We start from the raw sequence: 14,632 nt of genomic DNA, 5'->3' as shown, positions 1-14,632 counted from the left end.
ATTAAAATTTATAATATATTAAATCATGCCACCGTAAAATTAAGAATCAAATGTTTGAATTATATATTCTTTATATTTTATAATTAAATTAAATATAATTCAAAGTGTTTCACTAAAAAAAATTTAGAAACTTAAATTAAAATAGTATCTCATGAGATTGGATTTCACTATTTCGCAACCTATGAATTTTCAGGCCAAGCCCACTTAGCTCATTTACGGGCTAAGATAAGGTGGTCCAACCCAATCTTTGACCACCTCTGCGGCTAATAATGATGGCATTTGTAATTCTATTTTATGTTCATATACATTCTTTGAAAATTTTGTTAATTTAATAATTAAAAAAACCACATTACCTTATTTAGAAAAAAAAAATAAGAATATATCAATGTGTGCAAAAATCTACATAATATTGTAGCATGCACCTCTCTAAATTAATTGGGTTGTGCAAAGTATTAAAGGGATAATGGGAGAGAAATTAGATATCTACTTAGGGTGAGGGAAAAAAAAAAGATTTTTGCATTTTTGTTTTCCTCTTTTTTTCTTGTTCTCTTTTCTCCCCACCCCAACACGACTAAATTTTGAAGGATAAATACCTATAGTATGGATCTAAATTTTGATGGATAAATAACTATAATTATAAAGCTTTTCATGATTATAATTTTCTAATTATTCTTATAGTCTTGGGTTTTAGACATTCTGATTATCAATATAATATAGGTTGAAAGTTATCACAAAACTGTAACTTTTGCACATAAAGCTATTATTGCAATATTCCAATAGTAACCATATTTTCGTCGGATTTTTCATTCACTGACGGAATTTACAATTATACCAAATTCCCAACAAATAAAGGAATGTATAGTTTTTATCAAGAAATGGGTTGGGTTAAACTGAAAATTTGGTGTAGTATTGAACCTTTAATTTATGAAGCTGGCCATATATATTTCAAGATTCATTACAATTCCTATTATTCGAAGTTTAGAACACATTTTCTATATAATTTTAAAAACTTCAAATTTAATAAAACAAATAAATTTTTAATAATAAAAATTAATTATTTCTATCCAATAATGCAGTGAATCTTCATTCTATAACATTTTAAGAGGAAAAAAATACCAGGTGCATAATTTTGGTCGAAAATTGGCACACACATTCATGTCTGAAAAAGACTGAAATTGTCCAAACGTTGAATGTTAGGCTAGTTTTTTCACCCTTGAAATCGCAGGGTTGAAAAGATCTGCACAGTAGAATTGCTTTAAATGTGAAAAAATCATTATTAAATGCAAAGAATGCTTGCTTTTTTCATAGCACAAAGTTGTCTATTGAAACTAAAAAATATAACATATAACTGTCCCACATCGGTGTCAAGAGAAAACTGAAACTAGTATATAAGTCTCATGGCCCCCTCCTCCTATCACCAATTGATTTTAGGATGGAACCCATGAATTTCTATCATGGTATCAGAACGGGTCGCCGACTGTGGGTCAAATTTAACTGACCCAACAGTATATCTGGGCCGAAACCGAAAAAATGACTAACCCAACAGTATATCTGGACTTAAAAATCGAAAAAAAAATTGGACCGATTGTCCAATTTGAGGGTCCAATCTTTTAGAAAAAAGTCCAACCCCTCCAAGGTTCATCTTGAAGGGTTTGAGGGATGGTGTTGGCAATTGAAACTAAAAAATACTCCCTCCGTCCCGGACTACTTGCACTTATTTCCTTTCTGGGCGTCCCAAGTTATTTGCACGCTTTCCATTTTTAGTAAAAATTATCACCTACAGCCGCAATTGTTGACTTTGATATACACTCATTCCTTAATCTCCGTGCCGAAAAGGAAATGTGCGAGTAGTCCGGGACGGAGGGAGTATAACATATAACTGTCCCACATCGGTGTCAAGAGAAAACTGAAACTAGTATATAAGTCTCATGGACCCCTCCACCTATCACCAATTGGTTTTAGAATGGAACCATGGATTTCTATCAAGTTCATCGCTTCTCTCGGATCAGATACATCACAAATAAGGAAGTATACACACAAAAAAACTCAATGAAAGCCCTAACAAACAAACATGAACTTCCAAAATGATCATTCCTTGGAAAAACTTGAACTAATTTTACATTACATTCAATAAATGTAAAAAGGCATTAAATGATACTACCATCTTTAAGATGGTATCCATATGATATCAACCAATTTATGGGGCTGTGATTTTATGGAGTAAGAAACTACATGATTCCAAAAGTTAAAACCACATAAAACACTCTAATTAACCATATAAGTAGGAGTTTCAAACAAGCATAACATGAAATTAAAAAGAAACACATAAAATAGGAGTAGATATTATGAATAGTGAGAAATTAAGTTGTTACTACTACTTAACTAAGAAAGAAGGCATGCATAATCCCTATATCAACACAACAATCTCAATCTACCCATCACATGCTCATCTAAACTAGTAAGCACTACTAATAATACTCAACAAAAACGCTAAGAAGGTTCTAGAATTCGTGTGGAAGTTTCTTGGAAGCAGCGGAAGAGGAAGAAGAAGCCGTCTTGTTATTATGCATCCACACTTTGAAAACCTGCCTCTTGACGCCTACCTCGGCGCAAAATCTCTGCACCTCGGCGTCGTCCTCCCTGGGGATCCTCCACCCCACCTTCTCCGCCAGCTCCAGCATCCTCCCCTTCTGCTCCGCCGTGAACTTCGTCCTAAACCTCTTCCTCGCCACGAACTGCGGCGGCGGCGGCGCCACCTCGTTGAAATTAAGCTCCTCGCTCGACGACTCCTCGAATGCCATCTTCACCGGCTGCACCATCGCGCTGCTCCAGTGCGGCGGCGCCGGGAGCTGGAGCGGCTGCACGATTGCGGCGACGGAGGAGGGGTCTTTGCGGTGAAAATTGCGGTGGCAGGAGCAGGCGGCGCACTTGAGGGCTTCCAGAGTGCCGTCGTCGCCGCTGGGCATGAACTCGCCGCAGCCGTCGGTCACGTTGCCGCCCACGTTCGCGGCGTGGTTTTTCAGGCACTCGCGGTAGCTCAGGCGACCGGGTCTGGGCTTGGATCCGGAAAACGGGTCGGGTTTGGTGTAGCCTAGTGAAGAAGCGGGTTGTAGTTGTACCCTCATTTCCTTGTCTTCGCCGGCAGGTAAAGACATACTCCTACTTGATTTGATTTATATATGAAAAGGAAACCCTAGAAATGTGAAACGTGATAGCTTTAACTAACTCTAAATTGGGGATTTATGAGGCAAATCTGGGCATCCAAATTCATCTGTATAATAAGGAAGATAACCTATCCTATAATTAGAGAGAGGGTGAAGTAGATGATGAGAGCAGAGAAATTGAAGAGGGAGTGGAGTGTGTTGGGGTGGATTGCAACAAGAGACAGGTTGGTTGCTTGTGAAGAAGCTGAGAGAGAGGAGAGAGAGAGAGAGTGAGTGAGTGGGAAACAACTAAGTTGGTGAGATTAAGAAGCGATCTGAACACAAAAAACAACCGACAATGTCATGTTCGTCCTCTCTCCCACGCCCTGCCATTTTTGGTCCCATCCCACCCTCCTTCATTATTGCATACCATCACTAATTTTTTTACCCACCCTTCATTATATACACGAGTTACACAAGATTCAATTTTACTGCTATAAAAATTGATGGATTGATTTTGAGATAATGTGGGGTATAAATAATACACATTCTCACATTTTAAATAGCAAGAATTACGATTTACATGTAACGCCTGATGCAAAAGTTATGGAGTGATTGTTTGCACTGGTACATAGACATAAGGAGGAACGACTCCTACTTCTTAAAAAATGGAGCGTGAATGAAATGAAACGGACAAACAAAGATAGATACTGAAAGTATGCATAAATGGGACATTATATTCAAAGTGAGTTAACAAATTTGATAATGTCTACCATCCATCTTATAAGAACTTCGAGGCGAATGATTCTTTTCAAAGTTTATCAAAGAGAACGCTAAAAAGGCTTGTATTACTTTATGCATAATTATATTTAATTTTTATAAATTATTATGTAGAAATCGTTGTTAATACATAAGCCGAGTCGAGTCATTAACCATGTTGATAGCTTTGTAATGGTAATATCTCAAAATATGCATAACTATAAACGCATTTTTAAATTATTATGTTAACAAATTAATTACGCCATATTATTACAATTGGATATCTAAATTGTCAAGAAAAAACAAGTTTTGAAATTAAATTTTTGGATGGGAAGTCATTTGATGCTAGCTATATTTATGTTAAATTCGCATCACCATCGTAGGTGGTGCTATGCTATGCAGATCTTTTCGTGGTCACAAATTGTGTGAAACATATCTATGTCAATAGTTTGGATATTAATGTGTACAGTACGGAATATTTTGTCAAAAACTCAATAATTTGGATATTTGAATATTGTAATCTGAATCTCACGTATACTTGTTTGTCATAAAAATTAAAACGAAAAAGAGAGAATAGAGATCAATTTAACTCTTTTCACGTATACTTGGAGTAGTACTAATTCATAAATAATTTAAATTTAATTTAATTTTCACTTTTAAATTTTTAAAAATAATTACGAAATGATTTGTTGAGCTGTCAGTTTGGCAAAATAAAATTTAAAATAAAAGATGAGGTTAATTATGTATGGGGTGTGAGTAAGTGAGTGAGTGAGGCGGATTTGACACCCTGCGCAGGCTTTTTGTTTTTCAACAGCTCATTATTATCCCACATAATCCCCATCCTCTCTTTTTCCTAAGGGCATCCGGAGTAGTGCGGAATTTCTCGCGGAATTCCCAAAAACACCTCATGTCATATCATAAGGATTTCTCACTGCTCTGCCACGTCATACGGAATTCTCACTGCACAGTGGCGGAATTCCCCACGGAATTCCCACATTATAAAAAATTCACAAATTCACAAATTATACAATTTCAGGAATTAAAATTTCGACGCGACTACGGAAAAAATGTAACCACTTTATTTAAAAAAAACACACTTCATTATAAAAAAATGGATAATTACTAAAAAAATTACATTATTATTAGAATAAAAAATTGTATTACGTTCGTAGTATTATCAACATTAAATTGGTAACCAATTCAAGCAATTATAGCAGGGAGGCGCGCCGACGCACCACCACCAATTTGAACTACCTTGAAGAATTCATTTGACTATACATTATACATGAAGATTTTCTATGCAAAGGACAAATTTATAAATAGATGAATTCTCTATCATAAGGCTCAGATGGTAGAGCACTCGCTTGGCATGCGAGAGGTACAGGGATCGATATCCCACATCTCCATTTTATTATTTGCGGACTGGCGGACGTCTGCACGGAATTCCTCGCAGAACACCGCGGACTTGCGACGTCCTCAGCCCAATTCCGTATCCGTGGCTGGCACGCCTAATGGCCCACTTCCGCACAGAATTCCGGGACGTCCGTGGAAATTCCGCGTTGAAGTCCTCCATTGCGAATGCTCTAAACTGCTGATTTCGGGATATATACTGATCCTCTCATACCACTTTTTGGGTGTAAACTTTGTTATTACACCTCTACACACTTTAGTGGATCATTTGTTATTCAACACAATATTTTATGGAGTATTTATAATGTTGTTTTTTAGAAAAATTAATAAAGTAAATAAATAAATAATATTATTTCTATTTTAAAAAATACTTTTTCTGTTCATGAAAAATAGGACATATGGTAAATGACACGGGTTTTGATGTGAAATTGGTAAAGTAAAATAGAAGTAATGTTAGTGGAATGTGATGTCCATATTATTAGTAAGAGATAAGGAAAAAAGTAAGAGAGAAGTAGTGTTAGTGGAATGTGGGGTCTATATTATTAGTAAGAGAGAAGAAAAAAAGTAAGAGATAATTTGTTGAAAACTTTCTTTTTTTAAATGTGCTCGTGGATAACAAAAAATAGCAAATATGCTATATTTTTCGTGGACGGAGGGAGTACTATAAATAAAATATGAAAATGTGTCATTTAAAATGTTATAGATGAAGTATGTAACAATAGATCTAGAAAATGAAGCTCATTAAATTGAACACTATGAATACATAGTAAGACAAAAGATATGTGATGTAATTTATAAAATCTGAATTTTAATAAAAAATTTGACTCTCATTAATTGACTCTTAACTCCATCTAAATCTGTCTGTCATTATTTAGGCACAAGATAAATAGTGTGTTCCATATTAGGTCACCCTCACTTGGAAAATTGTAAGGAAAATTGTCATCTCGAAATAATTGTTAGTATTTTGAATAAGATATGAAGTATTCTATACAAATTGTCAGTACCTATTTTTTATCTATATATTAGTATTATACTATTTATGTTAGCTCGCCATATTTTCGGATAGAACATTTTTGTAACAAGATGTTTAATCTTTAGATCAATTCAAGATTATCATCCCAAAATAGTTTTGACTATATTAATAGTTTCATTTTGAGTTAGATGTATAATCATTTAATGTTGGACTTTGGATGTATAATCATCACACACCAGTGTGTACAATGTACTATTATGTTGCTTCATATAGGAGTATTTACAAATAAGGTATTAGAGCATACTCATCCATGTTCTTGCTAAAGAGTATGGAGGTGAGCCCGGACCCATATTTATTAATCTGAATGAACTACGTAAATGGTCCCTAAACTATGCGTTTTGCACGCAAATGGTACATGATCTTTAAAAATATCGTGGGTAGTCCATGAACTAAGGTATAATCACATTTTTTATACTTTTTCACTATTAATCATAATTTTGCACCAAAAATGGCCCCAAGGCATGAAGAGCATTTTTGGACTTTCATATTTAGGTACTAGATTTGATATTTTCTTTATCTTTCTCTCTATTACTAAATATGATATTTTCTTATAGTTTGAGTACCTAAAATGATACTATTATTCACTTCACTTTTTCAATCACTTTATGTCATATCTTTATTCTCTCTTTCTCTAAAAATTTTAGGAAATAAAAATTTAAAATAAAAGAATACATTATGAAATTCTTAAATATGGAAAAAAATTTAATTATCAAAATAAATTTTAGCTAAATTTAATTTGATTCTGGTTCAATAATTATTTTAGTATTAAATATTATGATTAATTGATAATTAAGAATTAAGTTTGAATATTTTTTTTTATTTTTAATATTAAAAAATTAATTAAATCACAACCAAAATAAAATTTTGCTACAAATTATTTTTATAATTAAATTTATAATTTAATTTTTATAATTAATATATTTAAGAATTTCATGCTATTTTTTATTGTAATTTTTTACTTCCTAAATTTTTTAGAGAAATAGAGAGAAAGAAGATATGACATAAAGTGATTGAAAAAGTGAAGTGAATAATAATATCATTTTATGTACTCAAACTATAAGAAAATATCATATTTAGTACTAAAGAGAAAGATAAAGAAAATATTAAATCTACTACCTAGATATGAAAGTCCAAAAATGTCATTTATGCCTTAGGGGCATTTTTGTTGCAAAATTGTGATGAATAGTGAAAAAGTATTAAAAATGTGATTATACCTTAGTTCAGGGACTACCCACGATATTTTTAAAGTTTAGGTACCATTTACGTGCAAAACGCATAGTTCAGGGACCATTTGCCTAGTTCATTCTATTAATTTTGACTCTTTGCTATTCCGCAAGAGCACAACACTGTCAACACCCACATCCATGCTCTTCCACAAGAGCAAGAGCATGCTCAAGGGTCTCACCATTCCATTATTCAATTTAAATACTTCAATTACTAAAAACATTTCCACAATATTAAAATGCATTAAAAATACCCGATACCATTACAAATTACTAAAAAATTAAAAATTACATAATTAAAATCCTAAAAATTTAAAATTACATAATTAAAATCCTAAAAATTGAGATTGAGAGAGTTGTTTGGTATACTGTCATTTTTTGGGTTAGAAATGAGAGTATTTATAGATGAAAGTATGAATTTTAGGGTAAAATTAATGAAAAATAACTTAAAAGTCTGCAAAGAACGGATATATTTTATTAGAAAGTGGGAAAATATTTTTTTTATTAAATCTGATTTTTTAAGATTTTTTTTAATTAAAAAATTAATAATAAATGATAAACCAACGGTCAACCATAGCATGCCACGTCGGCTGCCCGTACTCTTGCCTTGGGCACAGACGTGCTCTATGCATCGAGCAGTACCGTGCCGTCGGTAAGAGCACAGCAACGGACACCTGCATGCCCCGCCGACCCACGAACGCCGTCCTTACCGACGAGCACCGATGGGATGCTTTATACAAATGTATAATCATCATACACCAACGTGTACAATGTACTATGTCACATCATATATATATATATATATATATATGAGGTATTTTGATGTATACGTATGGTTTTGAGATATGGAATTGAAGTAAAAGTATTTGTGAATGAGGAAAAAAGATGTGGCAATAGTGAGGTTTGCAAAGTGTTGCAGAGGATGCCATGCCTTCCCCTCGCCAATGTCTTTACCTTTCTGTCATTATTATCTCTCTCTACTGTGCTTGGGAAATTGGTAATGGAAGACTTGTACATTTTCTGCCCAATTGGAATTCAATTCTAACTACCCTTTGGAATCTATTTTACATTTGTTTACTTCCTTTTAGCCATCGCTCGAGATTGCGTCACAATGTGGTAAAGTTTACACACTTTTGTATTTTAGTGACGTCATTATTTAAAATATGAAACAAATATTCCACACAAATATGAACATAAAACTAAAACAGTTGTATAAAGTTTTATAGATTACTTTATTTATCGCCAATTAATTGGTTGTGGTTTTTGAAATAAATCCAATACTTGTACCACATCTGTCCATAAAAAAATATTCTCATTTATAGACAACAAAGATTTTAATAAGAAATTGATAAAACATGAAAGAAGAAGAAAAAATAGATAAAATAAGAAAGATAGAAAGAAAAATTGGGTAAAGTATAAGAGAAAAGATAAAAGTAGGTAAGTATGCAAAAGAAATTTTCTATTTTTAGAAGTGAGATTATTTTTATGGACATCCCTAAATAGCACAATGATATGGACGAATACCAAAATTAATCGTTAACCTTAGATTGAAATTTATTTAACTCAATAATATATTTGGTTTAAACAAAATATTGACCTAACTAATATAACAACAATAAATTTGTGTGTAAAACAAAAAAATGACCAACCCAACTCTCCTGCACCATGGATGTAATTTTGTGTGTCTAAGGTGCACCGGGGAGAGAACCCCATCAAGGTGGTGGTGGTGGTTGTGATTGTTCGCTAAAGAGATGGTGCCGGTGAGAAGCCCGGCCCGTTAGCAAGCGAAGATTATCTCCATCAGCTCAGGGCCCAGCCTTCAGAGTATCACAACAGTTCCGGCCCAAATGAACCGGGCATGAAGCAGAAGGCCATATTGCGAGGTAGATATCCATCGGGCCCATATTGATATAGTATTTCTTGATTAGGGGAATTATATTACACAGTCAAAGGCTAATTATTTGGATATTGATTCCTTTACGCAATCAATCAAAAAATAATACACTATTAAAATGTTGAATATCTAGAGATTGGTTCCTACACCGGTTTTTGCAATCAATCCAATAAAATAATCCACCGGTTTTTGCAATCAATCAATAAAATAATCCACCATATAAAAATAATAGATATTTAAAAGGTTAGCCATCTAAAGATTGGTTCCTTCAAAGATGTTTGCAATCAATCAACCAAAATAATCCACCACAAAATTGAATTAAACTTAAAATCAAATTTCTTTGTCTTACACTTTGTACAATAATATCCACCTTAGTACATATGATATGCCCAAAAGAAAAAAAGTCAAGGATCAAATCTATCTCCTCGTTGACTAATACTCCTATTATCCTAATTTTGAAATTTGTCAATTTTATCTCAACCTGTCGCAATAGTATCTCAACTTTTATAATCTATCAGTTTTATCAGTCATTTTCTAGACAATTATTAAAAAAACTAAAGTAAAATTTTGGTATCATCATACACGACTTATATCTGTAACAAAATAATAAGTCATCACCTAACACATCATGTCAGGCTGAATCCGTTGAACTGATATTTCAATTATTAAATTGATATAAGGTGAAAAGAGTATTTAATTAAAAAAAATGTACTAACAGAATTGATAAAATCACAGTAATAGGAGTAGTAAATTTGATCCAACCCCAAAAGAAATAAGACAACTTGGAGTGGTAGGCCAAAATAAAAGAAAACTATCTTGAGCACAAGTATGTTGGTATACACAAATCATACATGACAAAATCAAACGAATATTCAAATAGAAGAATCAAAGAAGGGACTAGGAGACAAACAAAGATTAGTATCCCTACAGAAGACTCAAGAGGCAGAACGGCAAACCACACACACAAAGAAACACAATCGAATGATGTGCACACCCCCCACCCCCCCACCCCTGTCATCCAACTCCAAAAGTTAAAAAAAAATAAAAAAATTCGGCAGTCGACACCACATTCATCATTCATGAATGATTGTGGAATCTAGCCTCAGAATAATCACATGCCAAAGTTGAAAGACAACCACATTCCTGCCAATTTATATTCCTCAACTATGGTTGCCAGCTACAAAGTTAAGATATGTCCCCGGAGTTAGATACATGATCACTGTAAGGATCTTATCAAGAGCCAGGGCATGTCACGATCGCCACAAATATTGCTCCTTTACTCGAACAAGGTGGCCCGGAAAGCACCGACGTTTCACAAATCAAGAATTGGTAAGAGATGATCAAAGATTCAAAAAGGTAGGATTGGTTTGGCTTTACATAGACTAATCAAAACTAAACTTGATGCATGAGTTCCAATGGAATGATGTAACATTCAAGAAACTTAAAGCAGAGGATCAACAAAACTGGGTGGCTTGGCTTCTAATTGATATCATCTCAACAAGCTACATTCAAGAGCATAGATGATCAAGTTATTATTCTCTAATAACACATTGCCAGATTATCGCCTCAAATCAAATATCACAAACATTGTCCAGTTGCACGAGGTGGCTGGGAAAGAATCAGCGTTTCACAAATCAAGAATTGGCAAGAGATAGTGAGAGTTGAGCAAAGATTCAAAAAGGTAGGCTTGGCTTGGTTTTCTGTGGACTAATCAAAACTAAACTTGATGCCTAAGTTCCAATGGAATGATGTAACATTCAAGAGGACTATACCAAGAAACTTACAGCAGAGGATCAACAAAACAATGTGGGTTCTAATTGATACCATATCAATGAGCTACATGCAAGAACTTATATGATTTAGTTATTATTCTCTAACAACACAAGGCCAGATTATCACCTCAAATCAAATATCACAAGAAGAGATTAGCAGAGTACATCATTAACTAAAGAGCAATAGATAACATGTGTAAAGAGTCAAACAGATGCCAATTCTAATATGCTAGGAAACTACCTTCACCGGATACCTATTAATACAGTCTTCCCACGGCCCATTTTGAGATGGGCTCACGCTGCGGAGGGCCTGCCAAACCGCGCTGTTACACTTGAAACCACTCCCGAAAGCAATCTGCCAGACTCTGTTTCCACGGCGCATCCTTCCCTTTGCCTCAATGTAGGCGAGCTCGTACCAAATGGAGCTCGAGGAAGTGTTGCCAAAGCGATGTAGAGTCATCCTCGAAGCCTCAACGTGCTCAGGCAGCAGCTGCAGGTTCTTCTCAAGCTCATCAATCACAGCTCTACCTCCCGCATGTATGCAGAAATGATCAAACGCCAGCTTGAAATCGGGTATGTAAGGCTTGACGTTCTTCTTGAACAGCTTCTTGATCACCAATGTGGCGAAGAAGAGCAGCTGCTCGCTTATCGGCAGCACCAGAGGGCCCAATGTGGTGATGTTCGTCTTGAGGGCGCCACCAGCAATGGCCATGAGATCTTTGGATAGGGAAACCCCTGTCTTCCCAACATCATCCTGCTCTTGATAAACGCAGCGAAACGCCTTATCATCGGCTCCTTTATGAGTCCTCACCACATGAACCAGCTTGTACTTAGCCCTCCGCCTATCTTTAGACTTGTTCGAGAGCAGCACCGCCGCGCCTCCCACTCTGAACAAGCAATTAGGGATCAACATCGACTTTTTATTCCCAAAATACCAATTCTGCGTGATGTTCTCGGTGCTGACCACAACAGCGTAGGTATTCCGATGCACCTGCAGCATATCCTTAGCCAAATCGACGGCAATCACGCCGGCACTGCACCCCATCCCCCCAAGGTTAAAGCTCTTCACATTCCCCCTCAATTTGTACTTGTTCACAATCATAGCCGACAGCGACGGCGTCGGATTGAACAAGCTGCAATTGACCACCAATATCCCAATTTCCTTAGGCTTAACGCTCGTATTCGCGAACAATTTGTCAAGCGCGCCGTACATGACCTCCTCCGCCTCCGCCCTCGCCGCCTGCATCGACGGATTCGGCGGAATCGAATGCATCGCCTCCGGAACATAGGTCTCGTCGCCGAGCCCCGACCTCTCGAGGATCTTCCGCTGGAATTCCAGCGACGATTCATCGAAATCGCCGGTCAATCGGGAATGCTTCATGAACCGCTCGTACGGCGCCTTGAGGCTCTCCGGCGGCCGGTAGCAGGAGTAATCGACGAGGTAAACGGGTCGGGGGCGGGTCATGATATAGACGGTGGATCCGAACACGAGAAAAGCGGAGCAGGTTATGACCGTTACGAGGTTGTACTGCAGATGCAGCCAGAGCTGGAGCACGTCGTCGGGATTCATCTGCGACGCCTCGATGATGATGATTGCCATGATTGGGACCAAGCAGAGCGTAATTAAATGCGAGATCAGGTAATGGTACCCTAGCTTGACGTACTTCAAATTCACGCTCTGTAGAAAGTCCGGCAGCCGCCGCGCCGGGTGGATCCGGACCCCCACTGTGGCGGCGCCCTCTCCGCCTCCGGCCATAGCCTGGTATCGTTTCAAAAGTCTTCAAATTTTTGCCAGCGGTGTGTAGAGAGAGAGAGTTGTCAATTTGATGCTGATTGATTGCTGCTTGGCCTTGATTTCATGCTGGGGTGAATTCTATAACAATTTTCTCTTTCTAAATTTTTTATTATTTTATTTTTTTTATCACTAAATTTTATGACCAGAATTGAATTAGTGAATGGATGAACTGTTCTGCCTAAATTTTCGGATCTTGGAAATTAATTTCTTTCCCAAAAAAGAAAAGATTTTAGAAAACATTTTAAAACATAGATAGAGATGTCAGTTATGGGGTGGCCCATTGGGTTAATAAAAAATTGGGTTTGGTGTGGGCTCAAAATAAAATTCATTGGATTAAAAGTTCAATCATACCAAAATTATTAGCGGATTTTTTAATCCTGCTTATTCAATCGGTTCGGCTCCTAATCAAACTCATTAGTCGGTTAACTGGCATATTGGAACCATCAATCATGGAACTGGAATCGGAGCTGTTTATGGTTTAGTTCCTATACTAACTAATTACTCCCTCCGTATTCAAAAAATAGAAACATTTGAAACAACACGTGTTTTAATGCACATTTGGTAAAGTAAGTGAAAAAAATTGATAAAGTGAGAGAGATGAAAAGAAAAATGAGTAAAATAAGACAGAGGAAGAGAAAAAGTAGTGAAAGTAGAGTTAGTGGATTGTGGGTTCATGTCCTAAAATAGAAAGATTCTAAAGTTTCTATTTTTAAGAAACAGTCCAAAATAAAAATAGTTGAGGGAGTAGTTAAGATAAGAACCAAATAACCAAAATTTATTGTGTATTGGTTGATTCCGGACCGAGTTCTACGAGTAGTGAGGCAGTGCGCTATAACCCTAACCATTCTCATTCATGTGAAATCTATTTATATAATAGATTATATTTATATGTAAAATTTTAGAATTAAAATTAAGTCATGGAGTAAAATATAAAAATGAATTTTAAGTAATAAAAATAAAATTTGATTTTGGATTCCGAGTAGAACCAACGAACTCATAAACACATAACCAGGACAGAACCGAAACCGTTGAATCTGGTATCAGTCCCGTGATAGCTAAAAAATTAGGTTCCATTCTCGGATAGCAGAGAACGGATTGACCAAATTCTCAGCCTTAAGCTACATTGATATCTTTTGCAATTGAAACCATAATTTTGATCGTACAGTCTTTTGATTAATTTGGGAGTTTGAAATTGAGCGTGAGATCGAGATATATCCAATATTGAAACTCAAAATCGATTAAGGGACAAATTAGTAAATTTACTTAAGGGTTCACTTTAATTAGTTCACAATTTGGCTGAGATCAATTTCGGCCCAATATTTGTTAACTAAAACCATTTTATAACTATATTATTCAGCCCAAAATTAATTAATTCAAAGCCGGCCCAAACACTAATTTCTTGTCGCTGCTGATAAGAATAAATTTTATGTTTCATTCTGATTATTACATATTCAACTAATATATTAAAATTTATGTCGAATGAAAGAAACTTATTAAATTTGGAGATATGGAGCTTGTATCGAATAAAAAAGCCTATTAAATTTAGCGATATCTCCTATCTTCAAATTAAATAAGTTTCTTTGATTTGATATCAATTTTAATA

At 35.4% G+C, this 14,632-nt stretch overlaps 2 protein-coding genes across 2 annotated transcripts; both read right to left on the bottom strand.

Annotated features, from left to right (window-relative positions):
* Window positions 1-2,311: 2,311 nt before the first annotated feature.
* Window positions 2,312-3,543, bottom strand: LOC121768517 (zinc-finger homeodomain protein 5-like). Its single transcript, XM_042165055.1, has one exon. It carries the CDS (start codon window positions 3,153-3,155, stop codon window positions 2,502-2,504), a length of 654 nt encoding a protein of 217 aa, XP_042020989.1. The 5' UTR covers window positions 3,156-3,543; the 3' UTR covers window positions 2,312-2,501.
* A 7,811-nt stretch (window positions 3,544-11,354) lies between these two features.
* LOC121792739 (3-ketoacyl-CoA synthase 4-like) lies at window positions 11,355-13,131 on the bottom strand. Its single transcript, XM_042190810.1, has one exon. It carries the CDS (start codon window positions 12,988-12,990, stop codon window positions 11,464-11,466), a length of 1,527 nt encoding a protein of 508 aa, XP_042046744.1. The 5' UTR covers window positions 12,991-13,131; the 3' UTR covers window positions 11,355-11,463.
* Window positions 13,132-14,632: the final 1,501 nt, after the last annotated feature.

This window comes from Salvia splendens, chromosome 2 (assembly GCF_004379255.2).
Source record: "Salvia splendens isolate huo1 chromosome 2, SspV2, whole genome shotgun sequence".
Lineage (NCBI taxonomy): Eukaryota > Viridiplantae > Streptophyta > Magnoliopsida > Lamiales > Lamiaceae > Salvia > Salvia splendens.
This window is presented reverse-complemented; position numbering and strand designations above follow the sequence as displayed.

Coding starts and splice junctions, on each gene's coding strand:
- LOC121768517 (XM_042165055.1), bottom strand. CDS start 3,155: ATGTCTTTACCTGCCGGCGAAGACAAGGAAATGAGGGTACAACTACAA.
- LOC121792739 (XM_042190810.1), bottom strand. CDS start 12,990: ATGGCCGGAGGCGGAGAGGGCGCCGCCACAGTGGGGGTCCGGATCCAC.